We start from the raw sequence: 21,021 nt of genomic DNA on the forward strand, positions 1-21,021 counted from the left end.
TAAGCTTTGGTGTTATGTAACGTTAAGTCATGTTGTTAAACTAAGAAAATCGTTGAGGTGAAACGAGAGGATAGTGTTTACATGCCAACCCTGTTGTGAATATGGCTTTGAACATAGAGGGCATACAGTTGAGGAGTAGAAAATTGGGCCTTTACAAACACGTAAAGGTAATATCCCTCCAAAGTTTTATCTCTTCATTTCCCGTTTTTCCCCCATCGGATGATTTTAATGTGTACAAGTATATCATTATTGGATGTAAAATGTCGTCTGATTTACAGTAAATTTGCTATGCTTTGTATACTGCTTTAATATTTCATAAATTTTAACTTAAGAAACATTTCCATATCTGGGTAAATAAGTTTGTAAGTAGTCGTCTTGACTCGGAGAGGTAATATTTTGGTTTTCCCAACTTGTTTTTATTAATTTCGTTAATTTTTTTTGTACTTTAACAAAACCGAGTAGACATATTGAGTGTGATGGTCTAACGTTGAGAGTCGCTTGAAAAGTAAGTATTTTTCCAGAAAATATATAATTTTTATAGCTCGAATTACAATGAAACTGTTTTCTCAATTAGAAAAAAAAAATGAAAATATTCCAATCATTTCTGTAAAAGGCATGTCCAAGGCTTAGTGACACGTGTTCACTAATAATACCCAATGGTATTTTTCCTTCGTCAAATTAGCTTTTAAAATGAACGCGGTTACATCGCGTGTTTATGGTTGACCTAATTATGCTCTACCACAACCGGAATTGACCATTATAACCTACTATAATTCCAAACTATGAGAAATATTAAATAATAAAATATATCTGTTATTTTGTTAAGGTAGGAGGATCCAAAAGTCAATAACCACGCGATATATTTGAATAGAACAATGTAGGGGGCAAGGATATAGCGTCTACCTTACTGATCGTTATAAAGATTTTTTTTTACTTTATAGAGGTAAAGAGGACAAAGCCTTTACTTGTATCCAGTCACGAACTTCTACATTTTTTGGACACAGAGTAAGACTAACTCTGAGTGACCTATGGGGCGTTTCTAAAAAAGTACTGTTGGTCCAAGGGATATAAAGAGAACTAATTGTTCACACAACATTAACGGCACCGTGATTGGAATTGTCAATGACCCACTCTGCCAGAGGACGTGGAAATATTACCGAAAAACGTAAGTTTTTTTGACAATTTGTAAATTTGTATATATGGTTGAAATTAGTACCTCAATGGGTATTTACGGTATGATATGTCAATATCTACGTCACTTATAGGACGTCACACATGGAGGATTCATGCCATTTACACCAGAAGGCCAGGCTACCTGAAGGACAAAATAAGACGGGTTTTGTCCTCCAGGTAGCCCGGCCTCCTGGTGTAATTGGTATGATTCCTCCATGTGTGTAAACTATCTATAGAAATTAATGTTGAAATTCTGTTAATGGCTCAAATTCAAGTGGCATAGAGTTGTTGAACTCTCTTTGTGAAGGGTGTTACATGAGGGTATAAGTTCGTTTGTGGGGTGGTATAGTGGTAAAAAACACGTGTTTAATTAATTAGCGTGATGTAATTCTTTGGACAAAAGGTACTCGAGCCTTATGCACTAAAAACATTAAGATGCAACGTTCTTTGCATTAGGTAAAATGTTTGAGAATGTCAAATCTATATTTATGACTCCCCATCCCCATGTACTTATTTCCGCCATTTTCCAACGCTCTGTACCATTTTATCTTTAATTGGGAACAGTATGTTTCGGACAATTTATGGTGATAAGTGATACTCCCTTTAAGATACGATTTACCAGTCCAAAAATACCTTTAAAAGTCTCTAAAATGTCCCACAACGCTTTTCTTGAACCCGAACAGATCCCTACTATACAATACCCCCCAAAAAACCCATAAAACAACCGTGTGTAATCTAAAATAACGCGTAGTTTCACTCTTTATGGTTATGTAAATGAGCTTCAATTGAAGTGTCTAGCACCACTCAATATACTTTCTATTCGGTACTCACCACATCATCATCAAATTTATCCTCATCAGCCATTCCGCGATTAGAGAAACGGTTGCCGTCTTGCGGGGGTGCCTTCGGTACCCTATCCTATCTTCTCCCTCTGCTCCTGGGCCTCCCTCTGCCTCTCAACAACCTCCTACAACAAACACACTTCGACCTTTCGAATAAACACGAGAAGGGACGAAAAAAAACCTCGAAATCTTGTCCGAATTAATGTCTTAGCACTCTGGGTCAAATATAAAAACCAATTCCGAACGTTCCCAATTCGCGAATCAATTCTTTCAGGTTGTTTTTCTTTTTTTTTTTTGTCTCAAAATTGCCAGTAGTTAGTTGACGTTTTTTGATGGTACCAATCTCGATACGTCTTCCGTTTACGGTGACCAAGGTCCCGGTAACCTTTCGCGTGGCTCATTTTTGACGACGACGACGCAACAATTTTTGACTGAGCCCGACGGTTTTTTACAAATACCGGCCCGTCTTCCTTATGGCTCCTTGGTTAGCTAGCTCGCGCTACACTGGAGATTCAGGCGAAATCTTGAAGTGTTCGTTGCGCTCGATTTTACCGAGCGAGGTCTCTCTCTCCTACACTTTACTCTCTCTCAGCGCTCTTCAAAACTACCACTGGAACCTAGTTTGAACACCTCCGCCCACCCCCGGTTCGCTAATTCCTGGTCCTGCGAACGTTTTGGTTGCGCTGTTCTTGTGTCGGGTGGGCTAGAGTTTATAGAACGCGGCCCTTTTCCGTACCATATAGCTTTCGCGCCTTTTTATCCAGCTTTTCCGTGGAGCTCCATTCTCGTTCGTACGTCACGTGCAAGACCATAGCCTAGGTTTGGCGTTAGAGTCGAGCCAGCCAGAGCGCGCGCGCGAGATCTCTAACCTAGAGCTTCTAACGGAACCCCCATGCTTGCAAGCAAGATGCTAGTGCTTTTAGAATCTACAGCCTTTCAACAACCATACAGAGAAACTCCACCAAGGGGTTATGTTTGGGCACATGGGCTAGGGGAGACACACTGTATGGCGCGCTTTGCCTGGGATTGGACGTTTGGGATGATGGAGAAAAATTACTGGGGTTTCCGGTTCCGGTTTAACTAGAATAGGCAGAAAGATGGAAAGCGCTTAGGATTAGGTTAGGTAAAATTCACCAAAGGATTATTTATATCTATATAACTCTGGGTATGGTATGTCCCATTTTAAACCCAAGGCGCCAATCGCTTAAGGTCGGTCCTCAGTTTAACTTAGACCATATTTTGCTAAGCATCTTGTGGGTTATGGTGTAACAAGTCTGGAGAACACTCCGTCTTCGAAGCCCTTTCCTTTACATAATGTAACTTTCGAAATAAGGGATCGTTTATTTTTCTTTTATTTAATTGCTGATGCGAAAAGCTAGCTTAGTACCACAAATATAGCATCCTTTTGTTTTTATTAGAATCTCGCAGAAGTCTCTTAGTGTTAGAGAGATTGAGGCTGGCTCTGAAAGAAACCTATTTTTATAGTCCTTCGTGGTGGTAACCTACTTTGTCTAGTTTAGACCTAGCTTGAAACCTGAAGAGTTCTTCTGTCTCGCTTAAAGATATACACTACTATAGTGTACATCCTCTGAGAGACATTTATGCCTAGCTTAGGGTATAGTTTACTTTCAGAAACCACTCTAGATAAAACTTTCTTTTATCTTCGAGAGATTTTTAGCGTCTGGAACCTAAGTTTTCCTAATGTTTATGTAATATCAGAAGTCCATTACCTAGAAGTATATAGTCATAGTATACTACGATGCCTTGCTTCGTCTTACGATAACTTGTGTAATTTAAGTCGTAATCATGTTCAACATGACTCTCCTCTGAAATTGGCCAGTGTCAATTGGTTCTAAATTGTGTGAATTCCAATTAGTAATATTGTCCAACTATTACTTTGACCTCTGGCCTTTTAATAGTTTTTAAATCCCTGAAACGAAACGTTTTAAAGACGAAATATGATCGCGAAATTGATTGGGAAAGGGAATTAATTTGGGAGAATATCATGACATAATCGAAAATTCATCTCAGTCTGGATGAAGATGAGGTACTTTTAAAGACGTAACGATAAACTGCCTGCCTAAGTGAAAACAAAAAAATTACTTTTAGATTTTATTATAAAGAAAATCTTGGCACGGTTTTCCCTAGCGCCATAAGATCTTTATCAACTATATACGAATGTAAGAAGATTTATGAAAAGCGGAACAGGTGTAGGCGGACCGTGAAAGATTAGTTAATTTAATGGAAACGTATACGAGAATGAATCTTAATATAGCGTGTCTTGAAAACCTATACACCTACACAAAAAGATTACCTGTGAAAGTAATTTTTCTTTGATTTTTAAAATATTTTTTGATTTTTTTCGCTTTTTATCAAAACATACTTTTTGAGTGGATTGCGAATCGAATTCACGTTACTAAGAATTTGATATCATAGCTTTGGCTTTTAGTAACGTACTTCCGTGTTTTGTAGGCGAAAATGTCTCTGCCATACTTTTTGTTCTAACACGGTTACAATGAAGTGATATTTTAGTGTCAAATGTTATTTCATAGAAATGATTAGTTTATTCGAATATAAATTAGCATAGAGTCATGTATGATAAATGACTCATTTTATTGTCTTCTGTGCATATTTTTCTTTCAAAAACAATAGTCTGCTAATACGAACTTTCACGTGACCTCACAGTCCTCTCCCACCTCGGTTTTGGTGACCATATTGGAAGTCGTCAGCTCAGGCCATACAATTTAGACTACCAATATTGACCTCACGACCCCGTAGCTCCTACCCTTTAGTACCATTCTATTGTTTTAAATATCAATATTCAAATATAATTTTACTCGTAGAAACATTAACATAAAATACTCTATTTGAGCAATATCTCTTAAGTTTATTATTATCTTTTGAAAAAAAGTAACCATTTTATTTATTGCTACTTTGCATAAATATTTCTATCGTCTTTTATATTAAGCTCTAGAGAAGTAAAAGGGGATTACATAAATAAGGCAAAAATACTTTTAATCGTTTTGGAAAATTTCTTTTTACGATTTTTACCATAAAAGACGGTGGTATGTGGGGTGAAGAGATCCCGAATTGGTAACAATTCCGCTAGTGGTGGTTTAATGTCTGTGAATTTACGATTCCACGCTCGAATCGAAGAGAAGCGAAGCGGCGAAAAGGTCGATCGATAGCCCAGCCTGGTCGCCGGTTGAGGGTGTCGATCCCATACTGAATATTCCACGCCTCTGTGGTTAACTTTCAGTAATTGGCAGTAGAAGTATATTAACATTAGAGCTCTCTATTGGTTACGATGCATTCTCTACAAGGGATGGATTCTACAGGGAGAGAAGGTCGAACTGAACGTAACAGCGGCAGCTGTGGCCGATTTTACCCGTTACCTACTGCCAAACACGGGGCTGACATGGCCGGGTCTCGGGCTATAGCTGGTTGGCTGGTATTATTTTGGGAAGGTTCCTTTGGTTCCTTTTACCAAAAATATTCTGATTCACGAAGAAAAGAAACAGTCTATCGAAAGAAAAACCTTTTAGAAAGGTAACTAGTACTTCTACACTTACCATGTGGGATGTTTTTTCTTCTTGACATTTTCATACGTCAAAAATGTTTGCTTCCGGAACAAAGATCAATTATGTTCACTCATGGTCCATGGATTTTAACTTCCAACACAACAACAATTACACTTTCTTCCGTTTCATAAATATCACCTCACAGTTAAGAATCTTCTTTTCCAGTCCTAAAATGTCAATTTTCTTTACCATCATGTTAATATCCGGTGCAAAAATGTCAGCTACCGTACCATTAATACAATATAATCCACTTCCGCTTTTAGAATATTCATTTCCGGTATAGAGGACATTGACGAGAAGATTATTTTATCCTTGATGTTTTACGTGTTTGTTGAGAAACAGTTTTGAAGGATGTTTATTTCATTGTGAATCGAATTCCTATTTAAATCTGTTCAATTCCGGTTTGAAAATTACACTTCCTATGCGTAAATATCCATTTCTGGTAAACAAAAACTAGTAACATCCGTTAGGATATTGTCCCCCATATATCAAATATCAACCAATTTTCTGTGCAAAAACATTTGATAATGAAAAGAATCCGTTACAGTCAACTTCAGTTTTCCTTTAACGTTAAGCAATGCTTAAATCGTATCCTTATTTTCCACCAGACTTAATTTAACCATAAATTTGGCCTACAATTTTGAAAAGAAAAAACCTAATTTAAATCCTACATAACAAAATAAATCTATGCCATTAACTTCAAAGAAAGTTTTCATTTTATGGCCTACGGCGACGAAATTTTAAAACTTCTAGTTCTTCTGCTTGTGTAAACCTAAAGGTCAAAAGTTAAACCAACTAAGGCTTTACGATGTCCCTTAAGACACCCACCTGTTAAAAATACAATTTTTGGGATTTAGCGTCTAGACAATTGCACTTCAGTTGAGAAGTCTAGTGTGTAAACGTTTTGTGGGGTTTCAAATCGATTTCTATTAAAATATCTTATAGGATTTCAACTCTGGATTTAAATTTGTAAAGCAAAATAATAATAGTAATAATTAGAAAAACATAGAAATTGATGTCGAATAAATAATCCTTTGAGTCTAGCAAGGAGCTAAGAGATTATATTGATTTAATACTTAAAAGAAATGAAACGAAAATAATAATTTATCATTTAGAAAGTTCTGGCGAAAGTTGACAGTTATAAACCATGTCTAAGAGAAAATATAATATTGATTTGGTATAGTTATGGCTTTTGTATCTACTCGAGTGTAAATAATAAGTAAATAGGCCTAAGGGAATAGAAACAAAATAATATCCTTATTTCTCTAAAAGAGATGAGACCCACACTGATTTTCTCTGGAAATTATACAAAAATGTCCACTTAAGAGGTCAATTTACTGAACTGAGGGCTTGCGACACTGGGTGTGCAATTAGCAAATAAGAAAACCGCCTTTGATTTCACCTATAGTTACAAATTACCCTCAAATTCGATTGGATAGTAATTATTGAAAGACAAAATGAACCATAATTGTTGAAATTTAGAGGCCTAAGTGCTAAGTCTCGGAAATATTGCAACATTATAGTTTATTTTTAATTATGTATAGTTACTTTTTACGTAATGATTGCTATCTCCTTAGGAAATCAATGTTACACAAATTTTCATATAGCATACCACTTTCTTCAGAATGCAGTATGCATGCAATTCCAGTTAGGATAAATAAGCGTCAGTATGTTGCTCTCTCTACCACCCTGTATATCCCATGAGTCTTACACCGATAAATAAAAATTTAATAGAAAATATCCAGGTTTAACGATGTAATTATGATGTTTATACTTCAGTAAGCCATAAGTGGACCCCGGTTGGTGGTTGATTGGTTTGTTTCGGAGTTTTGGCCCTGAGGTTTCTATTTCTTTTAGGGTTGGTTAGTTTCTCAGTTGGTTTAAGCTCAAGCCGTCCTCGGGGAGAGGTATATATATGCCTAGATCTATTTATGTAAGGACTATCAAAAGGGTAAAAGATGGGGGACAGAACAGAAAGAACCCAGCTCGAGCTATGAAACTGATTTTTCTCGGCTCACGCTCGACCGAATTCGATGCCCCAAAGGAATAAATATGGACTGAATTGCGTCAACCACAAATCAACAAACGTAATGTCGTTCAGACTGCAGGGTATTATTTTTACAAGGACGTTGCATTCAACCCTCTTCATTCATTCCCTCTCTGTCGTATATTGGCTTTTGTGAAGAGTATTTCTAAGTCAACTGCAGCTATAGTTATAGTTAAGAGAAAATCCGCAGAGTTTTGACCCAAAGGTTGATGTAAGATAACAATTATTGTCAACATAAAGCATTTCATACTTCAAAAGGCCTAGAACGTTGTTCGTAATGTTCACTATTTATGATTTTTAACTTTATTAACCAATGTAAAGTTTTCCAATGAGGTCATTTGATTTGTTTGTTTGCAAAAATTCCGTTCGTAAGTTAATGAGAGTAGAAATGTTTCATCTACGCAAAATACTAGACCAGAACGACACTTATCAACACTTGTTTTGTCTGAAAATCGCGATACTGATGACGAAAGAAATAAGTACACTAAATTGCAGACCGCTGAAACTGTACTTGCAATTAGAAATAAGTCTTACTCCTTTGATTTCACAGCAGTACTTACAAGTTAATATCTAAATAAGTAATTAAGGATAATATAAAATTGACAATAAGAGGTTGGTCAACGCTTGACAGTTATTCATTTAGTCTGGGGTAAGGGTAATTGATAACTCTATGTGGTCCCATAATCTTAGTAATAATTCAACATTTATTAAAAGTAACATAAATGCAACACATATTTTAAGATTATTAACCAATATTTCTTTATAAGGATTTTGGATTATACTTTATGTTTTTAGTTCTACAGCCATTATCGAAAATGGTTTATGTCACTCCCCAAACATTCAATCAAGGAAGAATACAATCTTTCTTTTATCCCAATTGCAACGCGACTCGAGCGCCGTTAACGGCTGTTACATTGTAAAAACGTAGTGGGACGGCGCGAGAAATTATCGAACGAAACAATTCGGGAGAACTGCAAAAGAACAGGAAGGGAAAATAGAGCAAAAAGAAAACGAAGTCAAAAAACATTAGGTCGATTTTTCGGAAACTAGTTTCTCCGCACGCTTTATAGATCATACTCTCTTTTAAAAATTCAACAAGCGTGGAATACGTATCTTGACGCGCCTGCCTTATTTTTTTACTCGCAAAGATCAAGAAAATAAACCATGCTCTCAAAAGCATTTCCACTTGTTAAAGAAATTCATTATCGCAACACGTGACCCATGACCTCTGGAAATACTTGTATTAACTTTACAACACACAATTGAAAAACATGTTATTGTCCTATTTTTGTTTCAAAAAACCCTTAATCGGTTTGCAAGTGCAGAATTCATAGCTCTAAATTATTAAAGACATCTTCCATCAAGGAAATTCCATTAATGAAAGTGCCGTTTTTTGACGTTTCTTTTTTCTTTGAGTTTTTCCCGTATACGTGTTCGCCAACTCTTAGGATCTTAGCTTAATTAAAACTGATCCGAAAATAAACGTGAAGGGGTTTTTCGGCTTGATTACTTTAGTTACTGTTTTAGAAATGTGTACCTTATGTTTTGCGAGACCAGAAATCCAGAACTTGGTGTTGAATATATAAATAAACGAACTGCAAAAGGAATTTAACGAGTGAAGATGAAACGCAAGCAAATTCGGTAAAATGTCAAATCCCAGGGAAAATCTTACCACTTTGTTTAAATCCATTTTCATTAGTGTCAATATCCCTTTAAGAAGCAATTTTAGCCATCTTTTAGTATCCGTTTCCTATTTATATATATCGAAATGGTAATGGAGAAGCCTTGTCGAGATGGTCTTGGACCCCTCCAAAAAACCTCTCTAAGGTTATGGGTATATTTTGGAAACATGGAGCTCTCATTTTAAATTCGAGTCGAGGTCATAAGGGAAATTCAAACCCAGTCTGGAATTTTAGGGGATCAGTTTTTCAAGGCGTAGAAAATATGAAAAAAATTTTTGTTTACGATTCTGAAAATCGCGAGCGGGGAGCTCATGTTTATTCCGTAAACGTCTCAGGTTGATTTGCTAGTAGAAGGATAGCTTGCTGAGTTGCAACTCGGGGTTCTTGATCACGAGGCCCTGGTTGTAGTCACTAACAAACCGGGATATTTATGGGGAAAGGTCAGGTCAGGTTTCTTGCAATTCTTGGAATAAATGCTTGTGTTTAATAAATTCGAGGAGTCAGTCGGTCTTCTGAGTAATTGCAGGACTGTCACTGTATACTTTAAAACCTTTACTTATTGTTCCTTAAGTTTCATACTTATGGAACATTGCTTATAAACTTATGATTTTATTTCATGGTCAGTATCCTAATTTCTGCACTATAGTTTGATTTCGGAACTATTAGTAGAGTTGTTATAATTATTTCAAATGTTAGAAAAAAATGGAGAAAATCTGTTTTATTAAGTTTGGTAGAGTGTAGTTTAGAAGCTATAATATAGAAAATACCCTATTAGCCTAGCACGTGCTCGGGAGTTAGTTTTTGGCGGGAAACCTTTTAACTTCGAGCGCCTGCATTAAAGGAAGCAATTAAACTTCCGGTTTCTCCACCCACTTCCATTTAAACCTCCAGTATCATAACGTGCAAGAAAGCCCTTATCAAAATGTGCCGGCCGTTTTCAAACCGATTAAGAGGAGTTATTATGAGAAACTATATTAGAATTGCTAAAACCTCAAAAACCACAATAGAAAATCCCTCGCCTCTTTCTCGGATTTTACTTAACAGTGCAGTGTTGTCAGCTCTTGAGGAATCAAGGTAATCAAGCACTGATTCAAACTGAACTACTAGCTTTTCTCTTGTAGCTTACAGATAGCCTGGCATACATTGAGGCAAGGTTAAACATTCCCTTTAGTGAAAATTATTCATCGCGTTTTAGAACCAGCTGTTGATGTTATTCTTAAGTGATGCAATCTGGCATAATATAATTGCTTTTGAATAACTTTTGGGAATTCAAATTTGCGTTACTTTTTCAATTAATGTTTGCAAACTTACTTAGATAAGATAAACATTATTCAATTATAAACCGTATACATATTCATGGGAGTTTATTTAAAACCAAAAGACCATATTTAATTATATGCTTTATATTTAATTGTTGTTTAGTCTAGACTTTATAAATAAATTAATTAAAGAATAATTTAAATATTAAACAGGGCCATAGAAATATGATTATTTGCAAAGACGTTTCTATAGCGTTTGGCACGAAGGGGTTAAAAACATTCATAGAAATTTACATCAAAAACATATTACCAAAAGGAATGATTACTGACGATTACTCAAAGAAATATTCAAACAGAAAAAATGGAGAGAAACTATTTTACAATTATTTTTCTCTTTTAAGTTTTTTAAATTCTTAACGTGACTAAAGTCCCCTTTTATTTATAAGACGTCTTTTTACACCTTTCAAAAATTTCTGTTTAATGAAAAATGGAAGCTTCTCTGTATGGTACTGGAATTTCTTTTCACAATGTTGGTCCCAATAGTAGTGTACAGCTTAAGTAAAGGGGAACGGAAGGTTATCGCAATGTAAAGTGACCGTATTGGAAAAATGTAGTTAGGCATTCTCGACCTGAGACAGACTATAGACCGTTAGACTCAAAGGAGACGTTAATGCCATCCCGCGGAATGAAGATATAAGTACTTGGAATGTGTCTTCCATTTAATAAAAATCCATTTAGCTCCTTTCTTTGATAAATAACTACCGACATTATGAGCTCTAAAACGGGATAAATGGACAATTCTCGTGGTGTTGTTGGAACTGAAAACTTTTCTGGCTTTTTTCCATGTTTTCAAGTTTATATTTATGTTAGGTAGTAATCCACTGTATTATATATAAAGCAATTAAGGTGTGTTGTTGCGAGAAAAGTGCAGGATTAATTAGGTTAAAGGTAGCTGTTAATTAAATTAATTGAAGGGTTGGAAAGTATAGACAACGATGCTATAGGGAAATATAGATCTGTTTTGCATGTTAACATAAGTTTATGAGATTTTTCCTGTAAGTGTGACACTTCTTACACTCTTATATGCTATAATCTTACTGATATATATCTGAAGATAATTGACTGCTGATGGTTATACAATCCACTTTTTATATAGTCGATAGTAAGTCTGTGACAGCCAGCCCCCATCATGACGTCCTTTTACGAGAATCTATGACCTACATCACTCTAGCTCTCAATAACCAGAGTAAAACTTATGGGGCCTCTTATGGGGTTTAGCTTATGAACTTATGCTGAAGACAATGTATGCCCAATAGTCAATTCATATCTATTTGTTTCGGCTTGTTCGCATCTCTATCGATATAGTTTTGATAATAATATTAAAATGGTTTTGAGGTATGGTTACGAAAATGTTACCTTGAAAGTTACTAGACATATGGTTAATCCTAGCTCTACTACTGCACTAAACTTCAGTCAGAGAAAAATATCCAGAGTACAGGCTTCATTTTTTCATAGAATAGAAACAGATATACGAGAGGAAATTCAAATTTCACCGGCGGTATTTAATTATCATACTGCCATTAAACTATGGAGCAATTTCAACTTAAAATCAAAAGGAGTTCGTCTTTTGCGTTATCAAACAAATCAAAATCATTTTTGTTCGCATTATCAGTCGTCTTGTTCAGTGCTTTAGGCACTGTACAGTACCGAATATACCCGTGGTTTAAACCAATCACTGTGAATGGATTAAGCAACATTTTATCATCAGTTTATTGTCTACCTGTGTTGAGTTGCACTATTAATAGACGACCTAAAGCCGATCATGGTACTGACACAATGTCGATGAAGAAACGAATGACTTTCATAGTTATCCGGGCAGTATTCAGTAGTTCATCCGTGGTATTCCATAACTTGGCTTTAGAAAGAGTAGCAGCATCCCTAACGGTCATAATGGCGTCACTGGGACCATTCTTCACTATAATTGCTTCAAGAATTGTGTTAAAAGAAACAATAACTGTTCTCAAGGTCGTCGCTTTCGTTTTCATAGCAGCTGGTATAATTTTGACTGGATTTTTGAACAACACAGGTTTGCCAAGTAACATTCATTCTGATTTGATATTGGGGATTGTATTCGGACTATGTAATGCTCTGTTAGGCGTTGGATCGGCCATCTTGAGCAAGAAATTAACATCTATTGACTCATTTCAAGTACTGTTTATGGACAATCTTGTTGGAGTAATCATTTCGGCGATAATAATTTTAATTTCCAATGATAATCTGTCTATTCCTCCTTGCGGCATAACCCCGCTTATTTTAGTGATTTTAAATTCGAATAGCTTTTTAGTTGGCATTACGTTTTTAAAAGCATTCAAGTACGGTGAAGCCAGCATACTTTCGCCCTTGATGTCTGGATTATCTATTATAATAGCATTCATGTTCGACGTAATGTTTTACGGTCTAGTTCCGTCTGTACTTTATTGTACCGCCGTGTTTTTGGTATTAATTGGAACTTTGTTAAATGGTTTTGGAACTTATTTACCACGTATGGAATTTCTTAAAAAGGGATTGTAAATTTAATTTTGATCTTAATGTTAGAAGATGTGACATAGTATAAAATATTAATAAAGGTCAGTTTACACACAAAGTGTCGTTTTAAACTTAAGCAGTCTCTCCAAATCTATGGGTTATTAATAGGGACTTGACAATTCAGGTTGCATGACGCAGTACTGTACTACCAAGTCCCTATTGGACAAACATTTCCTTGGGCATACAGAAAGGAAGCTCCTTTGAGTCAATTGTTAATGCAATTGCTTTTGATACTAATGTTAAAATAGATTTGTGATAGAAGGACGAAAAAGCTACCTTGAAAGTTACTAGACATATGGTACATCCTATAGTTCTACTACAGCACCAGATTTTAGTTAGAGAAAAATAACGAAAGTACCAGGCCTCATTTTACATAGAATAACAACGGATATACGTCAAAGAAGACGTCCTGAGCCAGCTGTGTGAGAAGAAATAAAAGTATCATCGGCAACATTTGTTTATCATACTACCATTAAAGTATGGAGCAATTTCAGCTTCAAATCAAAAAGTTTTCGTCTTTCGCTTTATCAAACAATGCAAAAGCATTTTTGTTCGCATTATCAGTCGCCTTTGTCGGTACTTTAGGCACTTTACAGTACCGAATATACCCGTGGTTTAAACCAATCACCGTGAATGGATTAAGCAGCGTTTTAATATCAGTTTATTGTCTACCCGGATTGAGTTGTACTGTTTACAGGCGACGTAAAGCCGAGGGAAATCATGGTACTGACACAATGTCTATGAAGAAACGAATGACTTTCATAGTTATCCGGGCAGTATTCAGTAGTTCATCCGTGATATTCTACAACTTGACTTTACAAAGAGTTGCGGCATCCCTAGCGACTATAATGACGTCACTGGGACCATTCCTCACTATAATTGCTTCAAGAATTTTGTTAAAAGAAACGATAACTGTTCTTAAGGTCGTCGCCTTCGTTTTCACAGCAACTGGTATAATTTTGACTGCTTTTTTGAATGATACTGGTTTGGCAACTAACGTTCAATCTGATTTGATAATGGGGATTATATTCGGACTATGCAATGCTCTCTTAGGCGTTGGATCGGCCATCTTGAGCAAGAAATTGTCATCTATCGACCCATTGCAAATAATGTTTGTGGACAATTTTGTTGGAACATTAATTTCGGCGATATTAATTTTAATTTCCAATGATAATCTGTCTATTCCTCCTTGTGGCTTAACCGCGGTTATTTTAGTGATTATAAATTCGAATGGCTTTGTAACTGGTATTATGTATTTAAAAGCCTTCAAGTACGGTGAAGCGAGTGTACTTTCGCCCTTGATGAGTGGATTAGCTATTGTAATAACATTTATATACGACGTAACGTTTTTCGGTCTAGTTCCACCCGTCCTTTATTATACGGCAGCCATTTTAGTATTAATTGGAACATTGTTAAATGGTTTTGGAATGTATTTACCACGTATGGAATTTCTTAAAAAGGGATTATAAATTTAATTTCAGTTTTCTTAAATATACATGTATTTTAATAACGTAAGATAGTATCATAGATGGTAATCTGTATTTATTTTCTTAAATATACATGTATTTGAAATAACGTAACATAGTATCATAGATGGTAATCTGTTATGTTACATCCTCGAAAACCTTTTATTGTGAATGGAAGCATATCGATTTTTGAATTCAATCGATTTCGATCAATACTTCTGGTATAGTTTATCCAAAAATATTTACTTGTATTGTTAAGACTATGAATTAATTTTAAAAATGTATCGTTATTTATAAATATCTTTAACAAATAATGTTTTACGACTGAAATCGATTATAACGACATCGTTGGTTAACTATGGATCGTATTGTGATTTTCCTAAGAAGCGCCATCTGTACATGATGATTAATTTTATTTTAAAATGTTCATAAACGCATTTAACAAGAGTATTGCGTTTCTGATATTTGATAAATTGATAAATTCATTAATTGTGATTCAATTTGGTTTCGCTTCAACTTGGAAATAAATCAATTGAATTAATCGATAAACGTCTAAGAATATATGTTATGTCCGATCGATTTTCATCTTTAGAAACTCAAAATAATGAAAAATAAATTGACATATCTTTCCTTCTCCATTCTTTCTACAGGGGAACAAATTTCTGTAAATATGATTTATAAGAAACGTAGGCTCCGAGAAGTCTTAATACATTTGTTTTTCCAAATCATTTTTATCTCCCGCCTCTCGACGCAATGCAGTCTTAGAAAGCTCATACCCGACTCGATAAATCAAATTTTCCAAAGATAAATTTGATACACTTTCAAGATTAAGAATCACTCGAGGGCTAAAACAGTAAACTTTAAAGAAAGAAAAGTAATCTTCCGATATAAATCAATTTTCGTGGAGTATTTTCTTTGGTGACAAATTTAACGCTGTTTTTGACAAGTACTGAATTTCCTTCTATCAACAGAAAGGAAGTTGAGCGTATTAGAATTCAGGTTTATTTTTGGGTATTTTTTTTTTGTTTTTGGTTTTTGCAATTCGCAACCTGAATTTTACATGAAATATATAATCTCATGTGGGTAAACTACATATTTTACTACAACAGCTCGTAAATTTAGACAAATTGACCTTAAAACTGACGCCAGAGAATGGAAAAGTGACCTATAGAAAATTGTTTCCAATTAAAGGCAAATTACTGTTAACTTGTGTTAATTGTTCTACACCTGATAATATTCTTATTTTGTAACGCAAACTGCCGTATATTAATTCAAAAATACCCTTAACTCCTTTGAATAATTTCTTCAAATCAACCAATGATTTCTTTTTAAACTTTGACCAAAATAATGTGCAAAATTAACTAATTAACCCTGAAATATGTCATTAACTCTTTATTAAAAAAATTGCTAATTGCTATTCAAAAAAAGTTTAAAAAATTTATTAGGAAAAAGAAACCAGTTCAAAGCTAATGCAATTTAAATTAACTTACAAGGTTGAACATCACATACGATATTTACAGAAAAACGTATCTGAATTCCTAATCGAATAACTAAACCTCCATAAATTAAACTGATTTGAAAGATAACTAATATACTAACTAATTCTATAGACGAGCTAAATGGATTTTGTATGAATATGCACTGCATTTAACCAAATTTAAAAATGGAGAACAAATGAAGCAGCCAAAACTGTGTAGTCTCTGTACAATCCGATCCCCTTTGCTAACCAATCCATAAGAAACTAAAAAAAACAACTGAATTGATTGATTATTTCTCGTGTATTATCCATCGTCAATGATTAAGTATAGATCCATATTGCATCCTCAATGATGTTGTTGTTTTTCTATAGTCCTAATTTTCCTTATTAGCAGCGAGACCTTTTTTTATTGTAATAATGATTGATTACACCTTTCATCTATACATATCTTTTGTTTTTGTTTTTTATAGAGCTATTCTAAGGCTACTTACAACTGGTCCTTATCCACTGAATGATGCATTGGCCATTGCAATCGGCTAACTAATATTGACCGGTGCATGACCGTGTTCTTTCTGTGGTCTCGCCGCCAAGTCACCTTGGTGGATGTCACCACCAGTTTTATGCTTCTTGCATCATAATCGCTCTTGTTGAATGGAGTTGGTAAGTAATTGATCACATTTTTATTATTTTTTTATTATATCAATTAAGTTAATAAGTTTTGTTCGGGTCTTGATATACAACGATACAACCTGAGAACCAGTAACTTTTACCAAGTATGGGTATTGTTGTGTCTTCGTTAAGTTTTCTAGTTTTAAGGATAGTTCTTACTATATACTGCTCTTGTTTATTGCAATTATCGATAATTAATTACACGGGATAAATTTTTTTAAGAAATTAGGTTTAATAATTTAATTCTATAGACCAATATGCTTTGATGTTAATATTGGTTTAAAGATAAAATCGGGTTATACGCGTTTAAAATTAAATGAAGTTATTAAACATAGCTCTTTATTATGAAAAGTAGTTAAGGTATGATTTCATAGATGGCGCCAATAATTCTAGCGATAACCCTTTTATCTTCAGTTACGTAACAAAACGGGTCGATAAGAGGGGTCGGACACTATCCGGAATTTTCAATTTAAAAAGAAATCAGTAAAATTGCTCTGAAATCGCTCAAAATCAGTTTAAGTGAGTGTGTTAAGTGTCTAATGATAGTTTTCGATGTGATGAATGGTTATTTTTAGGGGTGTGCGAATACCACTTTTTGGGTATCGAACCGGTTATCGAATACCAAAAAATTTTCCTTATCAAATGCCGAATCGAATAGTTTATTCCAAATCGAATACCGAATTGGTAATTTTTTTCCTTCCCGATTAATCGCGAATAGTTAAGCCTAGTAACCGCGAATATTTAACCCTAATATTCGCGAATACTAGGCCAACTATTCGCGGTTAATCGGGTAGTAACCCTAATATTCGCCAATAAAATTACAGAGCAAGGAGAAGAACATTTAGAAGCTCCTAAATTTCAAAATACCTCTCCTCATTGGAGGTCAAGTATTTCTTAAAATTTTCCTATGCACTTGCTGGTAGTTTTTGATGGGAGACAAATAAAATTGGGATATTTTTTTAAATAAGGTGGGTCTCTCTAGTGCCAAGGACCAAAATTTATGGTAGTCGAACTTTAACCGAATACTCAGTTCGGTATTCGATATTCGAATCGAATAGTGAAAATAGGCTTATCGAATACCGAATCGAATTATTCGGTTCGGTATTCGATTGAATTATTCGATTGAAACGGTTAACCGCACACCTCTAATTATTTTATATTCACTGATGCGATGCACAATTAACCTTTTTTCACCCGAATTATCTGAACGCTTTGGATTTTCAGCAGCAATATTTTTACTTAGCCCCCATCCGTTTTTCTATACTATAAATTAAAAAGTGGCCGACACCTTCGTTTTCTTTCGTTCGTCACCCATGCTTGAAAAAAGTTGTCGTATTCGACAGTATAGTGTTTGAGCGGCTTGGAGGCAACCAAAATTCCAATAAGAAAAAAAAAAGATTGTGGTTGGTACTACTAAGAAATCTTGGAACGTGGTAACTCAGCCGTTTTGGGATATGGGTATTGGTCCGCTACTCTTTGAAACAAATTGTTTTACAGAACGGTTTTTGGTCAGCTTGTTCAAGCGAAATATTGCAGGCCGAGGCGCTCTTCTTTCATCGTGTAGCTTCTTGCCTTTTACGACGTATTTCTTACTTTTTCTATATTTCTTATTTTTGGATCCTTTTTGGGCTAAAAATAAACCCTCGAAAATGCCACGATACGTGACGTAGAACAATAAAATCTTTGAAAGAGAATTTCACCAGGGGTTGTTGGTCCAATGCGTTGCTGTCAAAAAACGTAATCCAGGGATTTAAATGCTACATTGAACGGTCGGATTACATTCTGAGCCAAATATTTCACCTACTATAATTATGAAATACGCTCCGTTTCAGTTCGTGTTGGGATGTTATTAAAGAGAGGGTGAACTGTTATATGTTTCACTGTACGTTTTTTTAAATTTGAGGAGTTATTCTTCTTTCCAATCAAAACTTTTCACTTCCGATACAATAATGTCCAGTTCCGATTCAATAATGTCCACTTCCGATTCAATAATCTCCACTTCCAAAACAATAATCTCCACTTCCGATACAATAATGTCCACTTCCGATACAATAATCTCCACATCCTTTGCAATAATGTCCTTATCCTTTGCAATAATATCCACTTCCGATACAATTATGTCCACTTCCGATACAATGAGGTCCACTTCCGATAAATAAGGTCCACTTCCGATACAATGAGGTCCACTTCCGATACAATAAGGTCCACTTCCGATACAATAAGGTCCACTTCCGATACAATAAGGTCCACTTCCGATACAATAAGGTCCACTACCGATACAATAATCTCCACTTCCGATACAATAATCTCCACTTCCGATACAATAATCTCCACTTCCGATACAATAATCTCCACTTCCGATACAATAATCTCCACTTCCGATACAATAATCTTCACTTTCGGTTTTTGTGCAAAATCTTTCAGTTAAGACTAACCAAAATGTCCAAACTTTGGTGGAGAATTTTTGGATTTATATCTGCCATTTCCAGTAGATACTGTTATTTATAAACATTGTATAGCATATTTCAACTTACATCATCTTCCGCTTTAGTAGTTAAAACGTTGGAAAGGATATATCTTAAAGTGGTAAAACAGTTTTTCTATGTTAAATTCTACCCTATTCATGAATGGATTTTTCTGTACGCTAATGTTAATATTTCATATTTTGAGTCTCAAGGTTTTCAATCCCAGAATCCCGATTGATTGCGGCTAAATTCTATTAAAGGTTTTGCATATGTTATAATCATCAATGAAATAAGGATTAGAAATAACCCCCGAGGCTCTCTATAAAAGTGTATAAGATATTCGAGCATTAGGAAGGATTTTCAAACAGAGCAATAAAAGCTAATGGATATTTATATCACTTAACCCTAATTTAAAGTATGTTTTCGTGGTTTCCTTTAAATCTTTAAAGGAGTAATAAGCCATGAATATTTGCCAGCGGTATACGTCCTAACAACCTGATAATGCATTCGTATATATTACAATTTGCAAAACTGTAGAAGACGAAGATGGCATTCGCTTTTTGTTTAAAATAAAAATACAATATGGTTCCAAGAACCGATATCTAGTTTATTAGGGAGAAGGTATAAATTCGCCACATTTCAAGCTTTATCTCCAGTTCAAACGTAGGTCAGGAGTTAATCCTTGCCTCTAAACTACAACCAGCATCTCATTGGTTCTTGAAAACTCACGTCAGCTCGACGCGAATGACGAAAATTACGTATTTTAAGGCTAAGGAGAGGCGAAATAGCCCGGCCTCCTTTGACGTCCCCCCTTGAATTTTGAAAGCGGGACTGGGACTATGGCGCGCGAATACTTAGGCATTTTATACCTTCTCCCTACTAAACTAGATATCGCTTCTTGATGGTTCTTAAAACCTAAAAGCCCTCTCGGATTTTTAAATTTTCTATGGGATAGCATTAAAAAGAATGTGAAGTTGGATACAAAGTAGGAAACTGAAGCTCTCTGGGTTCTGTAAGAAGAAACTAGCTCCTTGTTATTGAGCTCGCTCTTGGAGGATGCGCAAATAGAGAGGTTAAAATATCATCTGAAGTAGTACAATAAAAGGAAATAATAGCGAAAGTTTACAGCGTTTCGCATGTTAAACAACTTTTAAAGTCGTTATTGCGAAGTTAGTTTCATTTTCAATGGAAAGAAATTATATCTGAACGTAAAGATTAAGTATAACGATTCAGAATGAAATATCTCATTTGTCAATTTCCTCTAAGTACCACGTAATCTTGCTTCATGGTCACTTATCCAAATCAGCGGGAATAGAAACCACTTTGCGGATAATTTTGTTGGGTGGACATTTATGCTGAAATAGGGAAGAACAGTATTCAGTGTGGACGAGATTTGACCAACACATTTTACCTTAAAATATATAATATTAAATATATATATATATATATATATATTTACTGGTGACATTAAAGGCGCCAATCTTGCTTATTTCTAATTATAGATGCCCATGTTTTATGGGTCTGCAGTTTAGTACCAATATTTATTTCTTCCTTTTGCCAGTATATCGCGATCTCTTCCACGCTGCATGCGCGTATTCAGAACAGAATCGAGTCTTTGGACATCAAAGTCAATCACCGAGTCCCATCCCAAAACAAAACTACTCGGGAAAACACTAGGATAATTAGCCATGCGATCCTTAACCTTTTTTTTTTATTAACGTAATTTGCCTCGATACGAAAATAACCCAAGTTATATAAGAATTGCAAGGAGAAA

The 21,021-nt window shown here is 35.1% G+C and overlaps 2 protein-coding genes across 5 annotated transcripts in view; one reads left to right on the forward strand and one right to left on the reverse strand.

Moving 5' to 3' along the window:
* LOC149654164 (inactive dipeptidyl peptidase 10-like) overlaps nucleotides 1-21,021 on the reverse strand; it is a 102,290-nt gene that overhangs the window by 45,597 nt on the left and 35,672 nt on the right. Inside the window, exon 1 of one of the 2 annotated variants that reach the window (XM_089845570.1) lies at nucleotides 2,005-2,301. The exons of the other annotated variant lie outside the window; for it this stretch is intronic. Coding sequence (XP_089701696.1) covers nucleotides 2,005-2,037 — 33 coding nt within the window. The 5' untranslated portion in view covers nucleotides 2,038-2,301. Of the gene's footprint in view, nucleotides 1-2,004; nucleotides 2,302-21,021 lie in introns of those variants that run through there. 2 annotated transcript variants of the gene reach the window in all.
* Nucleotides 624-21,021, forward strand: part of LOC149654168 (prolyl endopeptidase FAP-like) — a 182,928-nt gene continuing 162,530 nt past the window's right edge. Inside the window, exons 1-3 of one of the 3 annotated variants that reach the window (XM_089845574.1) lie at nucleotides 624-1,005; nucleotides 1,064-1,165; nucleotides 16,584-16,773. The gene's annotated coding sequence lies outside the window, so the exon portion shown is untranslated. Of the gene's footprint in view, nucleotides 1,166-16,583; nucleotides 16,774-21,021 lie in introns of all 3 variants that reach the window. The other 2 variants (XM_089845576.1, XM_089845575.1) reach the window with 2 other exon arrangements.

This window comes from Phalangium opilio, unplaced genomic scaffold (genome assembly GCF_054372755.1).
Source record: "Phalangium opilio isolate 3A_F unplaced genomic scaffold, DU_Popi_V2 ptg000079l_1, whole genome shotgun sequence".
Lineage (NCBI taxonomy): Eukaryota > Metazoa > Arthropoda > Arachnida > Opiliones > Phalangiidae > Phalangium > Phalangium opilio.